Genomic DNA, 20,646 nt, shown 5'->3' with positions numbered 1-20,646 from the left:
GGGGAAGGGGGGAAAGGGGAGGGCTGCTTTTATTCGGACTGAATGTTCAAACACACACCCTCCTTACCCCCTCCCCAACACAGAGAGGATGGAACCTGGAGAAGGCAGCTGGGGAAGGGGGTGAGGATCAAAGGTGACGCTGCCTCTGTCAACACCACTGTTCCCCTTGCACTGGCCAGATCGGGAGGGAGACCTGGGGCAGAAGTGAGGGGCTCCCCCTCTAGATGAGTCTGGGTCGCTGTGAAGGCGTGAGGGGTGGGCTAAGGCTCTCAAATGGTGGCAAAAATAATCTCTGGATGTCCACTTTGGGGTGGGGAAAGCAGAATATGGGACTGCAAAGCTACGAGTTCTCTAGCCCCGGGGACCTAGGCAAGACTGGGAAGTCCAAGAGAGGGTCCCCAGAGCAGAATGGGAAGAGGATGGCACCCTATGGGACTGGTATCCCAGGATGGAGGGTATCTGAGGGGTCTGACCATAAGGCCCTCTGGTTAGGAGGCTGCGGGCAGTGGCTGTGCTTGGCGACTGGCCCAGTACCGGTGGTAGGTGTCCTGGAAAAGGTCCTGGCAGGCAATGTGGGCACGGAGGCGGGCACAGGCCAGGAAAGCCCCTGCCAGCTTGCGGTGCAGGGCATAGGTCTCCTCGGGGGGTGGGCGGAGCCGGTGCCGTAGCAGCACAGGAATGAGGCCCTGGATGCGGCGGGCGGTGTCACCCACCCCAAAGTCGTAGGGGCCCTGGGTGGCAAAGGGCTCCCCTAGGATCATCACTGCCTCCACGTGGGCATCTGCAAATGCCTAGGGATAGGGGAGAGCAAGAGGCACTGGGTATGGACAGTATGAACTGGCAGCCCTCCACTTGACCCAGAAGAAGCCCCCAACTCATAGAAGCCCCTAACTCCAGAAGAGAAAGCAGCCTCCACTCCTTCCAGAGCCCCTAGGAGACAAGCAGCCCCCTAGTCCTCCCAAAAGAAATGGCCCTTCACTTTCTCTCAGAGCTTCCCATAAACAAGGAGGCCTTGGTCTCTCTACAACAGAGAAGCAGCCTCCATCCCTACCCATAGTACCCACTAGCAGCCCCCACATAAACAGTGGTGCCCATTTTCCCAGGGCTTCTCAGTAGCCAAGCAGCCCCCATCCCCCCCCCGTCTCCCAAAAGAGATAAGCTGCCCCCTCCCCCAAGAATTCATCCCCAGTAGACACCAGCCCTCTATGCCCCAGTGTCTCCTGACCTTGGTTTCAAAGCCTGTGAGGAATTTGAGGTCCCTGGATTTCTGCAGGACCCGGTCTCTGTCTCCATGCGCAGCAGCCATCACCACCTGGGAAGATGGGTGTGAGCAGAGGGCCAAAGGCCAAGCAGCAGGGTTCACTCAGAGGTTTGGAGAACTGGGGGCTAGAAGCCTGGCCCTCCTCATACCCACTGCCATTCTCACCTCCCCAAGCCCTCTCACCTAGAAGCCTCACCCTCCTCACCTTACCCCTGTCTGTTGCCCTCAAGACCGTGCCAGAGCCTAGGGTGGGGGTGGTCAGGGTTCTGCCCACATGGCTGAGAAAGCAAAGCCTGCCTGGAAACTACCACAGTGAAACAGCACAGGGGGAAATAAATGCTAAGTGCTGCTCATGGGTCCAAACACTCAACTGGACAAGGATGTGACTATGACGCAGAATTGCATCAGAGATGCCACTGTGCCGTCTATGATGGCATGGTTGATGTCTGATGTCCGTCTCTGGCACTCACTTGGAGCCCAGAGACAGCAGGGATCCTGGCTGGGTTTAGTCCCATGTGGTCCAAGGTCTGGCACTCAGGAAGTCCTTGGTGCATCTCTGTTTAGCAAACTAGTGTGCGAAGCTAAGCACCTCTTCAGTCGTGAGTGTGTGAACGGAAGGCAGGAGTTGAGGACCCAGGCACAGATGGACAGAAGCAGGAGCCAGCCTGCCTCAGCTCAATCCTAGCTCTGCCACTTGCTGGCTGAGAACCTCTGGGCAAGTCACTTTGCCTCTGGCCTCTGCTTTCTCATCTGTGAACTGGGAACGATGAAAGTATCTTCCTCATGGCTTGTTGTGAGGACAAAGGAGATGGTATCTGTGGTGTGCTTAACAGCACACCTGCATGTAGGAAGCACCACAAATATTATGCACTCCTCTTACTAAGAAGTGATCTGAGGGTCCTCGCCATGGCAATCAGACAACACAAAGAAATAAAAAGCATTCAGACTGGTAAAGAAGAAGTTAAACTGTCACTGTTTGCAAATGACCTGATGTTGTACATAAAAAACCTTGAAGAATCCACTCTAAAACTACTAGATCTAATATCCGAATTCAGCAAAGTTGCAGGATACAAAATTAATACACAGAAATCTGTTGCATTCCTATACACTAATGATGAACTAGCATAAAGAGAAATCAGGAAAACAATTCCATTCACAATTGCACCAAAAAGAATAAAATACCTAAGAATAAGCTTAATGAAGAAGGTACAAGACCTATACTCTGAAAACTACGAGACACTCATGAGAGAAATTAAAGAAGATACCAATAAATGGAAACACATCCTGTGCTCATGGACAGGAAAAATTAATATTGTGAAAATGGCCATCCTACCTAAAGCAACCTACAGATTCAATTGAATTCCTAACAAAATACCAAAAGCCATTCTTCAACAAACTAGAGCAAATAGTTCTAAAATTCATATGGAACCACAAATGACTGTGAATAGCCAAAGCAATCCTGAGAAGGAAGAATAAACCTGGGGAAATAATGCTCCCGACTTCAAGCTCTACTACAAAGCCACAGTAATCAAGACAATTTGGTACTGGCACAAGAACAGACCCATAGACCAATGGAACAGACTAGAGAGCCCAGATATAAAATCAACCATATATGGTCAATTAATATACAATAAAGGAGCCATGGACATACAATGGGGAAATGACAGCCTCTTCAACAACTGGTGTTGGCAAAACTGGACAGCTACATGCAAGAGAATGAAACTGGATTATCGTCTATCCCCATACACAAAAGTAAACTCAAAATGGATCAAAGACTTGAATATAAGTCATGAAACCATAAAACTCTTGGAAGAAAACATGGACAAAAATCTCCTAAATATAAACACGAGCAACTTTCCTAAATGCATCTCCTCAAGCAAGGGAAACAAAAGCAAAAATGAACAAATGGGACTACATCAAACTGAAAAACTTCTGTACAGCAAAGGACACCATCAACAGAACAAAAAAGGCATCTTACAGTATGGGAGAATATATTTGTAAATGACATATCCGACAAGGGGTTAATATCCAAAATATATATAAAGAACTCACATGCCTCAACACCCGAAAAGCAAATAACCTGATTAAAAAATGGGTGGAGGATATGAAGAGACAATTCTCCAAAGAAGAAATTCAGATGGCCAAGAGGCACATGAAAAGATGCTCCACAACACTAATTATCAGGGAAATGCAAATAAAAACCACAATGAGATATCACCTCACACCAGTTAGGACAACCAGTATAGAAAAGACTAAAAACAACAAATGCAGGTGAGGATGTGGAGAAAGGGGAACCCTCCTACACTGCTGGTGGGAATGTAAGCTAGTTCAATCACTGTGGAGTTAATATGGAAGTTCCTCAAAAAACTAAAAATAGAAATACCATTTGACCCCGGAATTCCACTCCTAGGAATTTACCCAAAGAATATAACTTCTCAGATTCAAAAAGACATATGCACCCCTATGTTTATTGCAGCACTATTTACAATAGCCAAGATATGGAAGCAACCTAAGGCTCCATCAGTAGATGAATGGATTAAGAAGATGTGATACATATACACAATGGAATACTATTCAGCTGAAAGAAACAAACCCTACTATTTGCAACAACATGGATGGAGCTGGAGGATATTATGCTCAGTGAAATAAGCCAGGTGGAGAAAGACAAGTATCAAATGATTTCCCTCATTTGTGGAGTGTAACAGCGAAGCAAAACTGAAGGAACAAAACAGCAACAGACTCAAAGACTCCAAGAAGGGACTAGCGGTTACCAAAGGGGAGGGGTGGGGGAGGCCGGGTGGGGAAGGAGGGAGAAGGGGATTGAGGGGTATTATGATTGGCACACATGGTGTGGGGGGTTCACAGGGAAGGCAGTGTAGCACAGAGAAGGGAAATAGTGACTCTGTGGCATCTTACTACACTGATGACAGTGACTGCAATGGGGTACGAGGGGGGACATGATATATGGGTGAATATAGTAACCACATTGTTTTTTCATGTGAAACCTTCGTAAGAGTGTATATCAATAACACCTTAATAAAAAATACATAAATAAAAGTGCTTCATAATCTCAAAAATAAAAAAGAAGAAGTGATCTGAGGGTTCTTACTTGCCAGAAGAGGAATAAGGCTCAGCAGGGACTAGCAAGGCGAAGAGTGGGACCAGGGCAAACCTTAGCCGCTGAGCGGCCCTTTCTTGGAAGGAAGAGAAGGGAATACAGGATTAAACCTGGCAGTTCTATTCTGTCTCAGCTACCCCAGCCTGAGCCTGTCTGGCCATCTGTCAGGACTGTGGTCCTTGGGGGCTCATGTGACAGGGATTTTTCAAACTGGAAAAGGCTGGGGAGAAGGGAGGAGGGCTATGCTAAACAGGCCCAAGGGCAGAGGGCAGAAGATGTCCCAGCTACCCAGAGGCCTCATCTTTGGACCTCAAGTGGCCTGTGGGTGGGGGGGTTGGGGGATAGATGGTTATCAGCTCCTCCTTTGTTTCCCCATCCCAGGGGGACCCCATCTTCTCCCAGTTCCCAAGCCAGAGCTCTGGGCCTTGTCCCTGACACCTCTCTTCTCCTCCCCACAGCCTTCCAGGGCTCCCAGCTCCCAGTCTTAAAGGCCACTTGTTATTCAGAGGGAGTTTTCTAATTTTGACTTTGTCCCTCCTCTGCTCAAATTCCTTCCATGGCTCCCCAGGTAGCCAGATAAAATACAGCTGAGAAGCATGGCTTCTAAGACTCAGAGTGATTTGGCTCCAGCCTCGACTGCCGGCTCCTGCTCTGCCCCACTGCGGCCCAGTCAGAACACGAGCTTCCTTTTGGAAGAGCCTCCAGGACCTTCCTACTCCGAGTGGGCCCTGTACAAGCAGCTCTGACATCATCACCTGGGGCTGTGTTAGAAATGCAGAATCTTATGCCTAACTCCAGACCGGAATCTGCATTTTAACAGGATCATGGAGGGGAGGGCAGTGTTTCTCATCAGGTCTGAGAAGCACTGCTTTGGAATGTCCCTTCTTGCTGCTTGGCTTTTGCACATGTTATCTGTCTGGAATACCCTCCTAGCTCTGCCTGGTTGGTCTCCTTACCCCTCAGGTCTCAACGCTGATGTCTCTTCCTCTGGGAAGCTCTCCCGGACCCCCTAGGCTGGGCCAGGCTTGTCCTCTTGCTCCCACAGTCCCCTGTACCTCCCCATCACACACTGACCCCTCCGGGGCCTTACAGTCTGTCCCCGACCTGGTATGTGAGATCTCTGATGGTCGGGACCCGGGTTGGATTGGTCACTCTTATTCCCAGTATCACCCAGAATAGGGCTGGGTACAGACAGAGAGAGGTCAGAGAATACTTGAATTGGTGACTAAATGATTACAAGTCCAATCTCAACAAATTAATGAGATGGCATTCTCTGTGACCTCTGGGACAAATCCACCCTGGTGGGTGGGAAGGATGGGCAACATAAGTGAAGAAACACTTCTAAGGAGAGCTGCCCGCTAGGGAGCAGCCTGCCAGGGAGGTACGAGAATGCAAGGCTGGGCACTATAGCCCTAGACAGTGTGGGGAGGTGACAGGAGAGCCACTGTTGGCCTTTCTCTTAAGAAGGGGCTACTCAGGGGTTGGGAGCATGGGCTCTGGACTCAGACTCCCTGAGTTTGAATTCCAGATCTGCTGTGACCTTGGGCAAGTGACATAACTTTTCAGAGCCCCAGTTACTTCATCTGTAAAATGCGTTAAAAATGGTCCTTTCCCCACAGAGTTGCTGGATGGTTTAGATCAATTTAAAAGCGCTGGCCATAATATCAAGTGCTTGGTATTTGTTAGCTATTGATATCACTATTACATATTACTTCTTAATTCCAGATAACTATATTTCTCCTTCTCACCCTTGGCTCCCTATCTGGCCTGAGGCTCTGCCCTTCAGAGACACTACAGGTGGGGACACTCACCTCAATGTAATGGTCTGTGAATTCGGTCCCAAATTCTCGACTTGCACCAAAGTCCAGCAGAGTCACCTAGGAATGAGGGATGGTAAAAGGGACACTGGGAGTCCACCACTGTTCGTACTGTCCAGCAGGGGTACCTAGGGCCCACCCCTCCCTCCCCATACCCTGCCCCTCCTGCCAGAGCTGCCAGCCGGCAGCCTCCTGGGGCTCCTTCCAATCCGCCCCCACGGGAAGCTGAGAGGACCTGGCTTTTATTTCTTTGGTCCTAATCATTTTCAGGACAGGTTTTAGGCACAGGAAAAAATCCAGACAATAAAATCCATGGAAAAGTAAAATGAACCCCACAAGTCCCACCACCAGCTTAAAATATAAATCCAATCCAGAGGGAGCCTCCTGTGTACCCTGGCCTGATGCTACCTCTTCATGGCCTCATCCCTTTTTCCAGGGTCCCCATTTTCCTGAAATTATTATTATTATTAAATTATTATTTCCTGAAATTCCAGTGTGTGCATTTCTACATGTTTTATATATGTGTGTACCCATGAGCAATACACAGTAATGTTCTGCATGTTTTAAAACTTCACATCATAGATGGTTGTTTATGATAATAATCCTGCAACTTGTTCTTTGTGCCCAACATGGTTTTGCAACTTATCCTCATTGCTGTGTGCAGTTCTCACTCATTCATTTTTTTCACTGCTGTTACATGAATATATCACTGCAGTTATCTGGTTGATGGATGTTGTGGTTTCTGGGTTTTGCCATTAAAACGTGCCCAATGAATACAATGTGTAAGAGTTTCTAGGGCAGTGGAGTTTAAGGTACTGATCACAACCCACAGTAGGAAATATAGATTATACTGAGCATCAGCATACGTGCATACATAAATATAAATGCCAAACAAAACTGTCCCAAAATAATATGGATCCTTCCCATTTGTGACACTGATATTTTCTATGTCTTAAAAAGTGAATTGATATCAGGACTCGTATCATTGCCTGGAGTTAGAAAAACATGTCTCTGGGTATGAGCCTAGGAGGGATGCAGGGTGTCTGTGCATTTGGGAGGAAGAAGCAGCGTGAGACTGAGGCTGGAGACTCAGTGGGGCCACATTACATGCAGCAAAGTGCTCAAGAGTGATCCTGAGGGTGTTGGGGAGCTGTGGAAGGGGCAGCTTGGCTGGATTTGTGTTTTAGGAAGACCTCTCTGGGGACAGAATGGATACAGACCATTTTGGAGAGCCATTTGGCAACCATACATCGTGAGTGTTTCAGTCTAAACTCCACCCCCGGGCCTTTGGACACCCTGTGTTGTCTGCCGGGAATGCTCTGCTCTTTAGATGGCTGTCTCCTTTTCATCTATCTGGTTTCAGCTTTAATGGCACTTTCTTTAAGAAGCCTTCCTTGACCTCACTCACCCCAGGCTGGGTCAGCCACTTTCCCTGGCTTCCCACAGCCCCTGGGCCTCCCCCATCACGACCACTTTGGCTGTGCTTCCCCATCATGGTACTAATTACTGTAGGTCACCATTGCCTAGTGACTGGTCTCCCCACTGGGCTGGAAACTCTGAAAAGGGGAGGATCAGGGTTGTCTTGGCATCACTGTCAACAGGCAGTAGGTGCTTGGTGTGTTCTAAATGAGCGACAAGTGTGGTAGTGATGACTAAATGACTTCAAAAATTGTGCTTCCTCTTCTAGATTGTTACACTTTCACTAGGAGGCCACTGCCTAGCCAGGGACTCCATTTCCCAGCATCCCTTGCACCCAGACAGGCCATGTAACCAGTTCTTATCAATGGAATGGTAAAGGGAATAACAGGGCACTTCTGGCCAAAGCAGTTAGGCAAGGGGTTACCCTTTCAACCTGTTTCCCCTTCCACTGGAAGGAGAGCACTGCCAGGCCTAGAGGAAGACATAAAAACAGAAGGGAAGGGAAGGAGCCTGGGTCCCTGAATCACCACATGGAGGAGGGCCAACCAAACCTGTTATGTGGGTAATAAACTACTGTTGTATTAAGGTACTGAGATATTGGGATATCTGCTACAGTAGCTAATGTACCCTGACACACATCATGAAGAACCTACCTGGTGGCTGGAGGCATCATATAGGAAGTTGGCCCAGTTAGGGTCTGTCTGCATGAATCGGAACTCAAATAGCTCCCGTAGACACAGCCTCAGGAGCTGGAAGCAGATCTGGGAATGGGGAGAGGGAGTAACAGACAGCTCAGAGTCATCTGCCCCTATAAAGCCTCTCTAACCTGGAGAGGGACCATAAGTCTGTCTGGCCCACCTTGTCAGCCCTGCCCTGGGGCAGGCCCACCCAGCTGTTGCATGAGACCATGTACCTGGTTGCGGGTGTCCTGGCTCAGGCCCTGGCACTGGTCTAGAGGGACCCCCCCAGCTAGCTCCATGCCCAGCACCCGTGTCGTGCACAGCTCTGTGATCACCGCTGGTACCCGGAAGAAGGGGTCACCTGCCAACAGCTGCCTGGGGCAGAAAGAAGGGGAGGGGAGGGGACTTCATGCTTCAGGCCCATGTGGCCTCCCCCTCTGAGAAGTCCTCCATGAACAGTCTAGGTCTTACCTTCCTTCCTGCCTTCCTTTTGCTTGTCTGTCCTGAGTGATGGCCAATACCTGGCTGGACTGACATTCATTCAGACATTTCATTTATTCACTCAACAAATATCTCTGCAGCACCTACTCTGTGCTTGCCCCAAAGCTGGGTGCTGCTGCAGACCCTGTTACCACTTCCCTCCTGGAAACACTTCTATGACTTCCAGTTGTCCCAGGACAAACTTAATATATTAAGCTTGATGAGCACCACTTTTTTTTTATATCAACGTATTAGTTAATCCACCCCAAGAACAGTTACTGATGATCTGAGTCCACAATGATACTCATGGGTCCCTCCTGGTGTCATGACTCTGAACCCTGGTTAATAAAGGGGAAGACTCTTGGTGTCTGTCCCTGTTAGATGACACTGGGTGACAGAGCAGTGGATGAGCCCTGGGCCTTCCCCACGCACATACCAGACACCACACTCTAACAGACACACAGACCAATACTAGACTGACAGAAAACGTGGAAGTATGAGATTTGGGGAGAAAAGAATGAGTGAGCCCACTGGCTGGGGACCTGTGGGCAGGCTGGAGTGGGGGTAGCTCTGGAGCAGGGCTATGGGGTAGGGCCAGGGGCATGATGTAGGCTTTATTCTGAGGGCAAGGGAAATCCTACAGGAGAGGGGTCTCCCAGATCCCCCACGGAAGTGCCCTGGTCCAGCTTACTTTGCACTGTCCTCCTAAAGCTCCACTTTGGGGCTTGTATTTTTGTCCTAGTTTATAAAATCTCTTTTTAAACTACTTCTCATGGCCCAGGCCCCTATGCTAAGCATTTCATCAGCACAGTTCCCGTTTATCCTCACTCCCCTATGCAGAGGATACTCTTCCAAGTGTGCAGATTTAGGCCACCGAGCCTGATAAGGGCCAACCTGGGACTGGACCTCATATCTGAGTCCAGGGCCCATGCCCCTAACCACTGCCTCCTCTCACTCCGTACCTATAGGACTTGATTCAATAAACGTATGGGCCATACTGCAGAGGATCGCACGAGGTGCAATTAATTGCTGCATATCACGATGCTTCTAAGACACAACCTCATCGTTCTCTGTAGCTGTAGTTTGTTCATCTTCGCAGATGTATGATATTCCAGCGGTGAATATACTGCAATTTATTTATCCATCCTGCTGGACAAAGCTGATAGATTTGGGTTTTCCCAGTGAGCCAGTGAGGACTGTCATTGCTCTGAGCATTCTGAAAAAGTCTGATGGTGTCTATGAGCATAAGTGTCCCCGGAGTATTTAGCAAGGAGGGCAACTTTGGGTTTACGTGAATACTGAGGCTCAGTGCTGCCAAACTGTTCTCCAGCATGCTTATAGCAATTTCTCTTCCTGCCACAGTATATAAGGGATGCTGTGAAGCCCTGTTGTCCCCAACTCGGGACACTGTCAGGCTATTTAATCTGTTAGTCTAGTGGGTGTAACGTTATCTCACTGTGAAATTAAGTGCCTGTTGACAAAAGCACCTCCCGTGAGACTACAGTGGTTATATGTTCCATCGGACAGATGAGAAAACCAACAGAGAGAGGAAGTGACATGTCCAAGTCCACAGAGGACATGGGATCAATGAAGTCATGAGTGCATGGATGGGTGGATGAGCAAATGAATGCAGAGAAAAAGGTTTTCCAGCCCTACCCCAGTTCCAGCTGTGGGGGAGGGGGTGTGGGGCACGGGATGGGGGTAATCCACTTCCCACACATCCTGGGAGGGAAGGAAGGAGGGAAGCTGGAGAGAAGGGGTCCCTGAGGGGCCTGCTCACATTGCTCAGCTCACCTGAAGTTCTGGGCACAAGCTGCTTCACGACGGTAGTCACACTCCCAAACTAGCTCCTGCTGCAGGGCCTGCAGGCTCTGCTCAGCAAACAGGCCTGAGGGGGCAGTGGTGTCAGCCAGGGAAGGCCACAGCCTGTCCCACCTTGCCCCTGCTGCCCCTCAGGCTCCAACTCAGAGATTTCTTCTCTCGCCACCAGTCGTCTCAGATACACAGGCTTCCACATCTGCTCGCACTCGCACACAGGCACACCCTGCTCAGAGCCAGCTGCCCTCCCTCCATCTGGCCCCACTCTCTCTTCAGAGAAATCCCCCTGCAGTCGGGGGTGGAGCAGGTGCCTCACCCTCCGGCAGGGCCACACTCATCTTGAGCACTGCCAGCAGGTTCTGGATGTCACTCTGTATGCTCTGGGCAACACCTGGGTACTGGGAGGGGGGTAGCAGGGAGTGTCACTCCTCTGGGACAGCAGTGTGCCACCCCCACCCCAGCTGGCCTCCCCTCTCACCTGGATCTTCACAGCCACCGGGGTCCCATCCCTCAGCATGCCCTGGTGCACTTGTCCGATGGAGGCAGCGGCAAAGGGCACCTCCTCCAAAGACACTACCTTGGCCTGCCAGTCCCCGCCGAGCTCCTCTTCAAGAACTCTCTGGGGAGAGAGGTCCTAAGAATCATCATCATCATTAAAGGCAGCTGAGTTCACTCCCCGTGCTGAGCACTCTCTGTGTTAATCGGCTGCTACCCCACTTTACAGACAAGGAAAATGAGGCTCAGAGGGAAGTCTCTTGGCCCAGGTTGATGAGCTAGGTCCTGGCGGAGTGGGAGGCCCAGCCTGAGCCTATACTCCCAAGAGACTGCGGGCTGTTGTGGGGATTGCCATTATGTGTAGTTAAGATTGGTAATAATCCTTTGTTAGACTTGTATATTAAATTATTTACTCAAACCTAGTAAGATAAAGAAGAGCCAAAATTACAGAGTGCTTCCTGTGGGCCAGGTCCCATTAGAGTGTCCCAGAGGGGAACAGTAACTACCCAGGGTCACAGGGAATGAGCAGCACAGATCAGAAGGCAGGCAGGCGGCTGAACTCCAGATTCTACACCCTTACCCAGTTATTAGAAGAATAGCTATGTTTTGGGCACTTACTCAGTGCCAGGTGCTGGGCCAACCTATTTACAAACACGATCTCCTTTAATTAAAATCCAGTAATAATAACAGCTAAAACTTTCATGTCACTCATGATGTGTCAGGACCCTTCTAAGTGCTGAACGTATACTAATTAATGTAACCCTATGATGTGGGTGTTGTTACTGCTGTTGCCATTTCACAGATGAGCTAACTGAGGCACAGAGAGGTCAGGCCACACAGGTACTAAGTGGCAGAGCCAGGGTTTGAACTCCCAAAGTCTGGCCCCTACACTCTACTGCTTCTTCAACAGCCCTGACAGAGCCCTGAGCCTGCCAGGGACCGGGCTGAGCACTCTGAACCACTCTCTTGTTTAATCTCATTTAATCACAACAGTCCTATGAGATGTGAGCTTTAACGATCCCCACTTGACAGACGGGGGAACTGAGGCGCAGAGTCAGACAGGGGGTAGGGCAATGAACCTAGGAAATTCAGGCAGAGTGAAGCACACCTCCCTCACCGGTCATCCAGCACTGGGCACTCACCAGCATCTGCCAGCGGGGCATGAAGTCGGCGCTCTGGCGGACCCGCTCGAAGATGTGCTGCAGCTGGGGGCTGATGAAGCTATTGTCTTGGGGAACAGAGGGGTACGGAAGCAGTGAAGGAGCAGGGGAGGAGGGGCCCCCATGGAAGTATGTGCAGTCAGGGCTTGGTGGGTGCAGTGGAGTAGAAGTGAGGTCAGGGGTTAGGAGTTGAGCTTGGGTCATGATGTACCTTGGATACTGAGCATTTGGCCAACCTTGAGGGCGGCCCCCCGAACTGCACACAAGGTCTGCACAATCCGCTCAGCATTGGCCTCTGACAGGAAAGGGCTGCAGCCTGGGCGGGAGCCACCCTCTGGGTTGGAGATAATAACCATTAGCATTACAATCACAAACATAATCATTATAATACCACTGCACACCCACCAGAATGGCTAAAATGAACAAGACAATACTAAGTGTTGTCAAAGATGTGGAGCAACCTGAATGCCAGCGCTGCTGCTGAGTGTCATGGCACAAGCCCGTTGGAAAACAGTTGGGAGTTTCTAGTAAAGCACATGCCTATACCTGAGGCAATACACCCAGGAGAAATGTGTCCACCAACAGATACTCTGAGAAGGCTCACAGCAGCACTATTCATTAACACTCCCAAACCAGGAACAGCCCAAATGACTGTCAAGAGAAGAAAGGAGTAGTCACGGAGTGACTGATTCCACAACCTGTAACTCCTCACAGCAACTTGGCTGCACCTCTCACACAGAATGCTGAGCAAAAGAGGCCAGACACACACAGGAATACACTGTCCGATTACACTCGCATAAAGAGCAGGAACAGGTAAAACTAATGTCGGGGGTCAGAAGCCCTGGAGTGGTTACTGTGGTTGGGGGAGTGGCCAGGATGGGGCATGAGAGGAGCTTCTGGGGAACCAGGGCAATGATTCTCAAAGTGTGGTCTGGGGGGCCCCTGAGACCCTTCAGGAGGCTCTGTGAGATGAGAGCTATTTTCATTCTAATAACAAATGCTATTTGCCTTTTTTTACTCTCATAACTCCCAGTTTTTCCAGAAGCTCCAGGACCTGTGATGATGTTGCTCTAACAGTTGATGGAATATGTGTGTGTGTATTCTTGTGTCTTAAAAACTATTCAATCTTTACTACAGTAAATATCCATTAATACAACCCCACCTAAACAAGCTCCTTGGGGTCCTCATTCTATTTTTACTGAGATCCGATTCACATACCATATAATTCACCCACTTAAAGTTTAGTTCAATGGCTTTCTGTATATTCAGAGTTGTACAACTATTATGACAGCCAATTTTAGAACATTCTCATCACCCCAAAAAGAAATGCCATACCTATTAATAGTCACCCCCAATTCCTCCCAACCACCTTTCCCTGAACCCTGAAACCACTATTTTCTGCCTCTATAGATTTCCCAGTGCTGGGCATTTCATATAAATGGAATCATCTAATGTGTGCCTTTTGGTGTCTGACTTCTTTCACCAGGACAGTGTTTCCAAGATTCATTCACATTGTAGCATTATCATTATGGGTGACAGTATCCCATTGTATGGACATAATACATCTTGTTTACCCATTCCTCAGTTTTAAAGGGTATGCAGAAACCCTTAGACCAAAAAGTTTGAGAACTGCTGTATCAGGGTTTCTTGATCTGGGTGCTCAGATGTGGCCACTTTGTGTAGATGAACCAAGCTGTACACTTATGATATATGCACAGCTCTGTATGTAAATTAATTATTCAAGTGTTTATTAAGCTTTTATTTTTTTTTAATTGAGATGTTATAATGAGGGCTCACCCTGCACCAGGCAGAATGCCAAGTGTCTATGTGGATTCTCTGCCTGAATCCTCACAATCACCCCAGGAAGTAAGAACTACCAATGCCTTCATATTTCAAGGTGAAGAAACAAAAGATTCAGAGAGGTACAGTGCCTAGCCCTGGGTCACACAGCACAGAAGTGGCAGAACAGTGCGCAGACTCCGTTTGGCCTCACCCTAGAGCCTAATCCTCTACTGACCCCCAGGCTTTTTATTTTGAGAAAGAGCCAAACAGACAGAAAAGGTGCATGGACGGTAACATGAACACCTGCACACCCGAATCAACATTTTAACATTCTGCCTCATCTGCTTTCCTTGTGTGTGTGCCCAAATGCTTACCACTATTTTTTGCTGACCTATTTGTATGCAGTTGTACTCAACCTGTGCGAGTTCACAATCACAGTGCCATCCTCACACCTAAGAAAATTAACACTAAGTCTCTCATCTGCTCTCCAGATTTTCCCATACTTTTCCCCAAAAGTGTTTTGTAGTTACCATTTTTGAACTGACATGCATCAGGGTTCACATATTTCATCTGTCAGTTATTTTCTCTTTAGTGTCCTCTGATCTGGAACACCCACTCTCATTTTTGTTTTAAGACACTGACTTGTTGGCGAACCTCACCTACAAATGCCGATCTCTACACACCTCACTCCATCCCCATTGCACACAGACGCTCACTAGTACTCCTGGCTTCAGCTTTCCTAAGGTCCCAATGGCTTAATTTTTTTTCTCACATGATATGCTTCTATTCATCATAGCCCTGACAGTGGCTTCGCCCTGTTCTGAGCACTCCACAATGACCCAAAGAGATGGTTACATTATCATCACTTCCATTTTCTGGGAAACTGGAGCTCTGGGAAGGGAAGCCACTTGCCCCAGGTCACACAGGAGGCTGGGCAGTGTGGCTCACTCACCTGACTGTAGGTGTCCTCCTGGCAGGGACTTCTTGGCTGCCTCGGCCAGCACTCCAAGCCCCAAGCCCACAGCCAGTCCTGGGGAGTAAGAGAGGAGCCAGGTGCCCACTTGCCCGGGTGAACTGCCCGCAAACCGTACACCCCCCGCCCAGTCCCTCTCTCCTCTCTGTCTATACATACTTGTCTCCCAACTCTCTGCATCCTTCTGTCCCCAACTCAGTCTTTTATTCACCATCTCCCTGCTTGGGGTTTCCGTCAAGGTGGGGCTACCTCTTTGTGTAGATGAACCAAACTGCACATTTATGATATATGCACAGCTCTATATGCAAATTAATTATTCAATAAAGTGTTTATTAAGCTTTTCTTTTATTTTTTTTTAAATTGAGCTGTTATAATGAGGGCTCACCCTGTGCCAGGCAGGCTCTCTCTCTCTCTCCGTGTCGGTGTCCTGGGCAGCTTACCCCAGCTGTGCATCTATGTCATGTGAGGAACTTTTGTAAATAATGAGGTCTGGGTTAAAATGACCTGAGTGGAGGCCTTGGAATTCTTTTTTTTTTTTAAAGCATCCCAGATGATTCTAGTGCACAGCCAAGAATAAGAAGGCCCCGAAGTGACCCCACCCCCACCTCACCAGGTGTGTCTGTCTTCTTAAGACTCGTTTCTCTGCCCACACCTCTTCTTGCTGCTCACCTCTTTTTCTAAGTCACTTCTTCCTCCATTTCTCCCCTTCCCTCTACCTGGCACATGTCTAGGCCTCTCTCTCTGTTCCTTTTGATGCTCTTTCTCTGGCTCTGATTTCCTCTCTTTTGTCCCTAAAGATATCTTGAGTCTTTTTGCTTCTATCACTGTCTCTGTAAAGAATCATTGCTGGCATTTTCTGAGCACTTTCTACCTGCTAGGAACCATGCCTAGTGCCTTAGATTCACTAACTCATTTTGTCCTCATACCCTTGTTGAGGTAAGTTTTACAGAAACACTCCCATTTTACAGGAAAGGAAACCAAGGATTAGAGAAGTTAACACAGTCATAAAGTGTGGATGCAGCAGAATTATCCCTTAAATCCTGGGCAGGCTGGTGTCAGAGCTCTAACCACTGCATTCAACTCCCTCTTTATACTGTGAATCAGTATCTTTAAAACCTGAGCTGTGACCCACAGTAAACAAGACATCAGCATTATAATCAGTAGAGATCAATGTATACATAATGTTTCATGAAATAAGACTTTCCCTTACAGTACACACACCTCATACTTTCCATTCTTTTCAACGCTGCTTGCAATCCACTAAATTATTTCATGCAGATCGTGACCTAAAGTTTGAACAATCCTGCGGCATGACCTGGGGTCAATCACTTCATCTCCCATAGCCTGCATTTCCTTGTCTATAGAATGGAAATAAACACTTACGCACACGGTGCAGAGGGATCATGGGTGTACGGGACCTTGCACATTCCAAGGCCTCAATACATATGCTTCTCACTGTTTCTCTTGGTTTTGCAGGCCTTTTGCCTTCATTCTCTTTTTTGTCTCTCCCTTCCTGTCTCTGATTCACCCTCTCCCTTGCTTCACTCCATAAATGTCACCTCCTCTGGTGTCCCACAGTCACACCTACCCCCAAAGTTGGCCAAGCGGCTGATGCGGGAGACAGGCACCTTGCGTTCCTGAGAGCGGTCACTCAGCTGGGAAATGGAGAGCAGGTCTGAGGGCAGGAAGGTGGACACACTGTCCAGGGAGTCCAACCAACCTGCCGCCACACCCTGCCCCAAGCTCAGGAGGCCAGCTGCCTTCATGGGGTGTTGCTGGGTGGGTGGGGGGCGATGCTACCTGGGGCCGGGGTGTCTTCCTGATCCTGGCCTCGCGAGCCCTGCGAATGTCCTCCTCACCCAGACCTCTGCCAGGCCCATCCTTATGAAACCTTTGGGCCCAAGAACCACCACATGGACCCTGCAAGAGACATGAACATTGGTAATGAGTGGAGGACATGGGATATGCCTGGCCCTTTTGGGCACCTCCCTGTCTTTTTGTCCCCTCAGCCTCTTCCCTTTGAAGACCCCTCCCCAGGCTCTTACCCACCAGTGGGGTCCAGGCCCCAGGGCCCCACAAAACAGACCAATAGTCCGGCCCAGTGGTCCACAGGTCCTCCTCAGTAGGCCCCTGGCCTCCAGCCACATCGCCTGGGGGAGAAAAGGAGGGATTATTCAAGGAGGAGTTGTGGGACTGACCTTCCTGCTGCTTTTGCCAAGCCCTCACATTCCTCTGTGTCCACCCTAAGAATCCCACTCACCAGACTTCCTCCCCTCTTAACAGGCCCCCCAATTTCTCCTAGTTACTTCTACCCTTGCTTGGAATCCATTGCTCTTTCTGCGCACCTCCCCAAACCTACTTTTCTCCAGTCCCGCTTCCCGCCGTTGCTAAGGTCCTCCTCATTTGCTACACACCCACAGATCCTCCAGGGCTACCTCTCCATTCCTCTGATTCCCCACCAAACTCGTTGCTAGGCACCGCCTTCCCCTTTGTTGCTAGGTACCCACAATTCCTCCCCTGTCCCCCCACAACCCGACCCCGTTCGTGGGCACCTCTCTGGTTGCTAAGCACCCACCGCTCCCCGGTTCCTCCTCGGCTACGCACTGGGGCCTCCCTGAGCTTCCGGGAGTCTCTGCATGCCCGCCCCCTCGTCATACAGCCAATGGGGAAGCAACATCTTGTTGACTGGCATGTGAAGAGGCGGGACCAGGGGCGGAGCCTAAGGGTGGGCGCTGAGGCCTGTCGGGGATTTGCTGGAACACCGTGGTGGTGCACGTGCCCTTTATGCCCGGGACTCACTTCAGGGTTCCTTGTACGCGGCGGCCCTTTTTGTTCTCTACTTTTTCGCAAATATCCCTTACCCTTACAAACTCCACACCCCTCTCCTGTGCAGGAACATCTTGCCAACCTCCTTGCTTATTTTTACCCCCATCAGGCTCATCATCTCCTTTGAACACACATCTTCCCAGCCAACATTTCCTTTTCACATTTGCATACACCCCTCTGCTCCAAACACCCACCTCCTAGCACCCACCCTCCTCCCTTGCACATGTACCCTTCCTGCCTTGCTGGCAATCTCCTCACACTCTCAACTCTCCCGTGTACATAAACACCCTCATATTCAGCCTCTTGCACACCAGGCCCTGTTCCCGCATATACCCTGCTTTTCTCCACTCTCGCCCACCTGCTGGATGGCTTGAGTGGGAACCCTCTGTTTCCTGTAGGCTTGACATTTCCCAGAACACACTCAGCCAAGATTCCCAGTGCTGAGTCAGGAGACTTGGCATCCCAGAAAACCAGCTCCCAGCCCATCTGGGGATGTGGGGCATGTGCGGGGAGTTGGTAGGGGGGGCGGCAGGATTAAAGCCTGCTCCCCTCCACAACAGACTGACTCATCCCTCTTCTCATTGTTTGTAATAGAAGCAGCTGGCTGGGGCATCTCTCCCACCGCTGGGAGAAGGAGGGATGTGATGCTTTCCCCACAGAACCCCCTGCCCCTGTCTAACCCCCTTTGTCAGGAATCAGACCTCCCTGTCTGTGCCCCTGTGCTATATGACCTCAGAAGAGCCTCCCTCCCTTCTGGACCTCAGCTTCCCAGCCTGTTTGATGTGCTAGGAGGCCCCCTGCTATTACTTCTCACTGGTCTTAATGAGATGACTCATTTTAAAGCCTTGGTCCTGTGCCCAATGCTTCTCCCCCAGGTGACTCAATTCCAAGACAGAAACCACCTCTTGTCCCCCTCTAGATTAAGGGTCTGACTCAGGAGCTGGGTGACAACTCACTCTTGGGGGCAAAAATATATAAAAAGCATCTATGACAATAACCCTACAGGATTGTGACTGGTGGTGCCAAGTCTGGTGCCACATGTTCACATATATGAGGTCATATCAAATAGCATGGTCACTACCTGCAAAGGCTAGAGGCAGGCAGACCTCTGAGCCTCAGTGTCCCTATCTTTAAAATGGGGCTGTAGCACCTACTCTTGCTCATTGTTAGAGAGAAATGCAGTAAAACAGTGTCTGCAAAAAGCTTAGCATGAGGCCTGGTACAGAACAAGAGTGCCACATGTGAAATTTCTTTTGGAAACATTCTTTTCAAAATTTTTGTTAAGCACTTAGCATGTGCTTTTCTAGGCACTGAGGATACAGCAAGGAACAATAGAGGCTAAAAGTTTTGCCCTCTTGGTGCTGGCTTCTGGTGAGGGGCACAATAAAAAAAAAAATTGTAAGTATATTTAATAAGGCACATATGTCAAAAAGAAAAATGAACCAGGGGAGAGGGCCAGAGACTGGAGGGAAGATTTTGAGTTTAAATAAGGTGCTCAGGGAAGGCCTTGCTGAGGAAACGACTTCAAACAAAGACCCAAAGGAGGCAAGGGAGGGAGTTATTGGAATGTCTGAGGGAAGAACATTCTAGGAAGTGGGAACAACAGGTGCAAGGGTCCTGTGGTAGAAGAGATCTTGGAGAAATAGAAAAGAGGCCAAGAGGGGAAAAGACAGGAGATGAGGTCTGGGAGGTAACCTGAGCCAGATTACATAGGGTATAGTGACTCACAGTAAGGACTTGTGACTGTTACCCTGAGTAGAATGGCAACCCTGGAGAATTCTGAGCAGAGGAGGGACATGATCCGATTTAGGGAAAATGCTCTGACTTTGCGCTCTTCCTCCAAAACCCCAGCTTCAAAAGCAAGTTCTATCACCCAGTAGGGACTAAAAACCCAGCCTTTGCATTAGGTGGACGGGTTCAAATCTATACAACCTGGATGTATGATCTCAGACTCCCTACCTTTTTGTGCTTCTGTTTCCAACTAGAATGATGATTCCGACCTCACAAGATTTAGGGTACAAAGTGCTCAGTATTGCACCTGGCACAAAGCAAATGCACAAATGTGAATGTTGTTGTAAATAACTACTAATTCCTGTAACAGCCCTGTAAGAAAATTATGGTTGTTATCCTCCTTTTTATAGATGAGGGAACAGGCTCAAAGGAGATAAGTCTGTTGAGAAAGATTACCCCATAAGTGAGTGTTGGAGCCAGGATTTGAAACCAGGCATCCCAGCTTCAGAGTTTAAGGCCCTGGCTTTGCCCCACCACTAACCTCACTTTTTGACCTTAGACAAATTCTTTTACTACTCTGGGCTTCAATTTCCCTGTTGGTAGAACTATGTGGCTCTTGTGGCACTAAACACACATTTTTCTAAACAATAAAATATTAAATATCCTCATTTACAGGTGAAAAATCTGAGCCTGGGGCGGCGCGAGTGTAAGTCATTCGCTCTAGGCAGCACAGCTAGTAGGTGGTAGAAGAGAGTCTCGAACGTACGTAGTGTAAAGTCAGTCCCTCCCTACTCAGAGTGAAGAATGGGCGCGGTGCTGGACTTGTCACCGAGGGTTATAAGAAGGCTAAACCGGTCACCTGAAGATGTATAAAGGTTGGATTAGTTGCGGGGCGAGGCTTAGTGGGGGAGCCCCACTGGACGGAAACCGGGATTCCAGCGCCCAGATCCGTACCTAACCAGTTTCTAGCTCTCTGAGGCCACACCCTCCAACGGAGACGGGCGGGGCCAGACGAGACGCGTCCCTTTACGTCACGTCCGTCTGGGCGGGGCTTCTGGCTTTCCCTGGAGGCGGGGTGGGAGGGTG

At 49.2% G+C, this 20,646-nt stretch overlaps 1 protein-coding gene across 6 annotated transcripts; it reads right to left on the bottom strand.

The window, feature by feature from the left end:
• Positions 1-11: 11 nt before the first annotated feature.
• Positions 12-20,627, bottom strand: COQ8B (coenzyme Q8B). Of its 6 annotated transcripts, XM_073226465.1 has the most exons (16): positions 20,515-20,620; positions 19,789-19,867; positions 17,049-17,153; positions 16,804-16,923; positions 16,592-16,658; positions 14,983-15,060; positions 12,460-12,582; positions 12,231-12,316; positions 11,072-11,212; positions 10,910-10,991; positions 10,570-10,663; positions 8,529-8,670; positions 8,269-8,376; positions 6,191-6,256; positions 1,226-1,312; positions 12-791 (listed from the first exon to the last, which is right to left on the bottom strand). In XM_073226465.1, the coding sequence occupies exons 3-16, from the start codon at positions 17,148-17,150 to the stop codon at positions 489-491; spliced, it is 1,599 nt and encodes a 532-aa protein (XP_073082566.1). In that variant the 5' UTR covers positions 17,151-17,153; positions 19,789-19,867; positions 20,515-20,620; the 3' UTR covers positions 12-488. The 6 variants fall into 6 exon arrangements, with proteins under 6 accessions (XP_073082566.1, XP_017497043.1, XP_036869819.1 ...); XM_017641554.3 differs by lacking the exon at positions 19,789-19,867 and having other exon boundaries at positions 20,515-20,627; XM_037013924.1 differs by lacking the exons at positions 19,789-19,867; positions 20,515-20,620 and adding an exon at positions 17,556-17,673 and having other exon boundaries at positions 17,053-17,153.
• Between the last annotated feature and the right edge of the window lie 19 nt (positions 20,628-20,646).

The sequence above is a fragment of the Manis javanica genome, chromosome 17, assembly GCF_040802235.1.
Source record: "Manis javanica isolate MJ-LG chromosome 17, MJ_LKY, whole genome shotgun sequence".
Lineage (NCBI taxonomy): Eukaryota > Metazoa > Chordata > Mammalia > Pholidota > Manidae > Manis > Manis javanica.
The sequence above is the reverse complement of the archived record's forward strand: the minus strand, read 5'-3'. Positions and strand labels throughout refer to the sequence as shown.

Bases quoted from the DNA above. Each gene is read 5' to 3' on its own strand.
- COQ8B (XM_037013924.1), bottom strand. From the start codon at position 17,658: ATGACGAGGGGGCGGGCATGCAGAGACTCCCGGAAGCTCAGGGAGGCC. The intron at 11,213-12,230 runs GTGAGTGCCCAG...CTCTCTCCCCAG, and splicing joins TGCCCCGCTGGCAGATGCTG to AGAGTTCTTGAAGAGGAGCT. The intron at 8,377-8,528 runs GTACATGGTCTC...CCCCATTCCCAG, and splicing joins GCCAGGACACCCGCAACCAG to ATCTGCTTCCAGCTCCTGAG.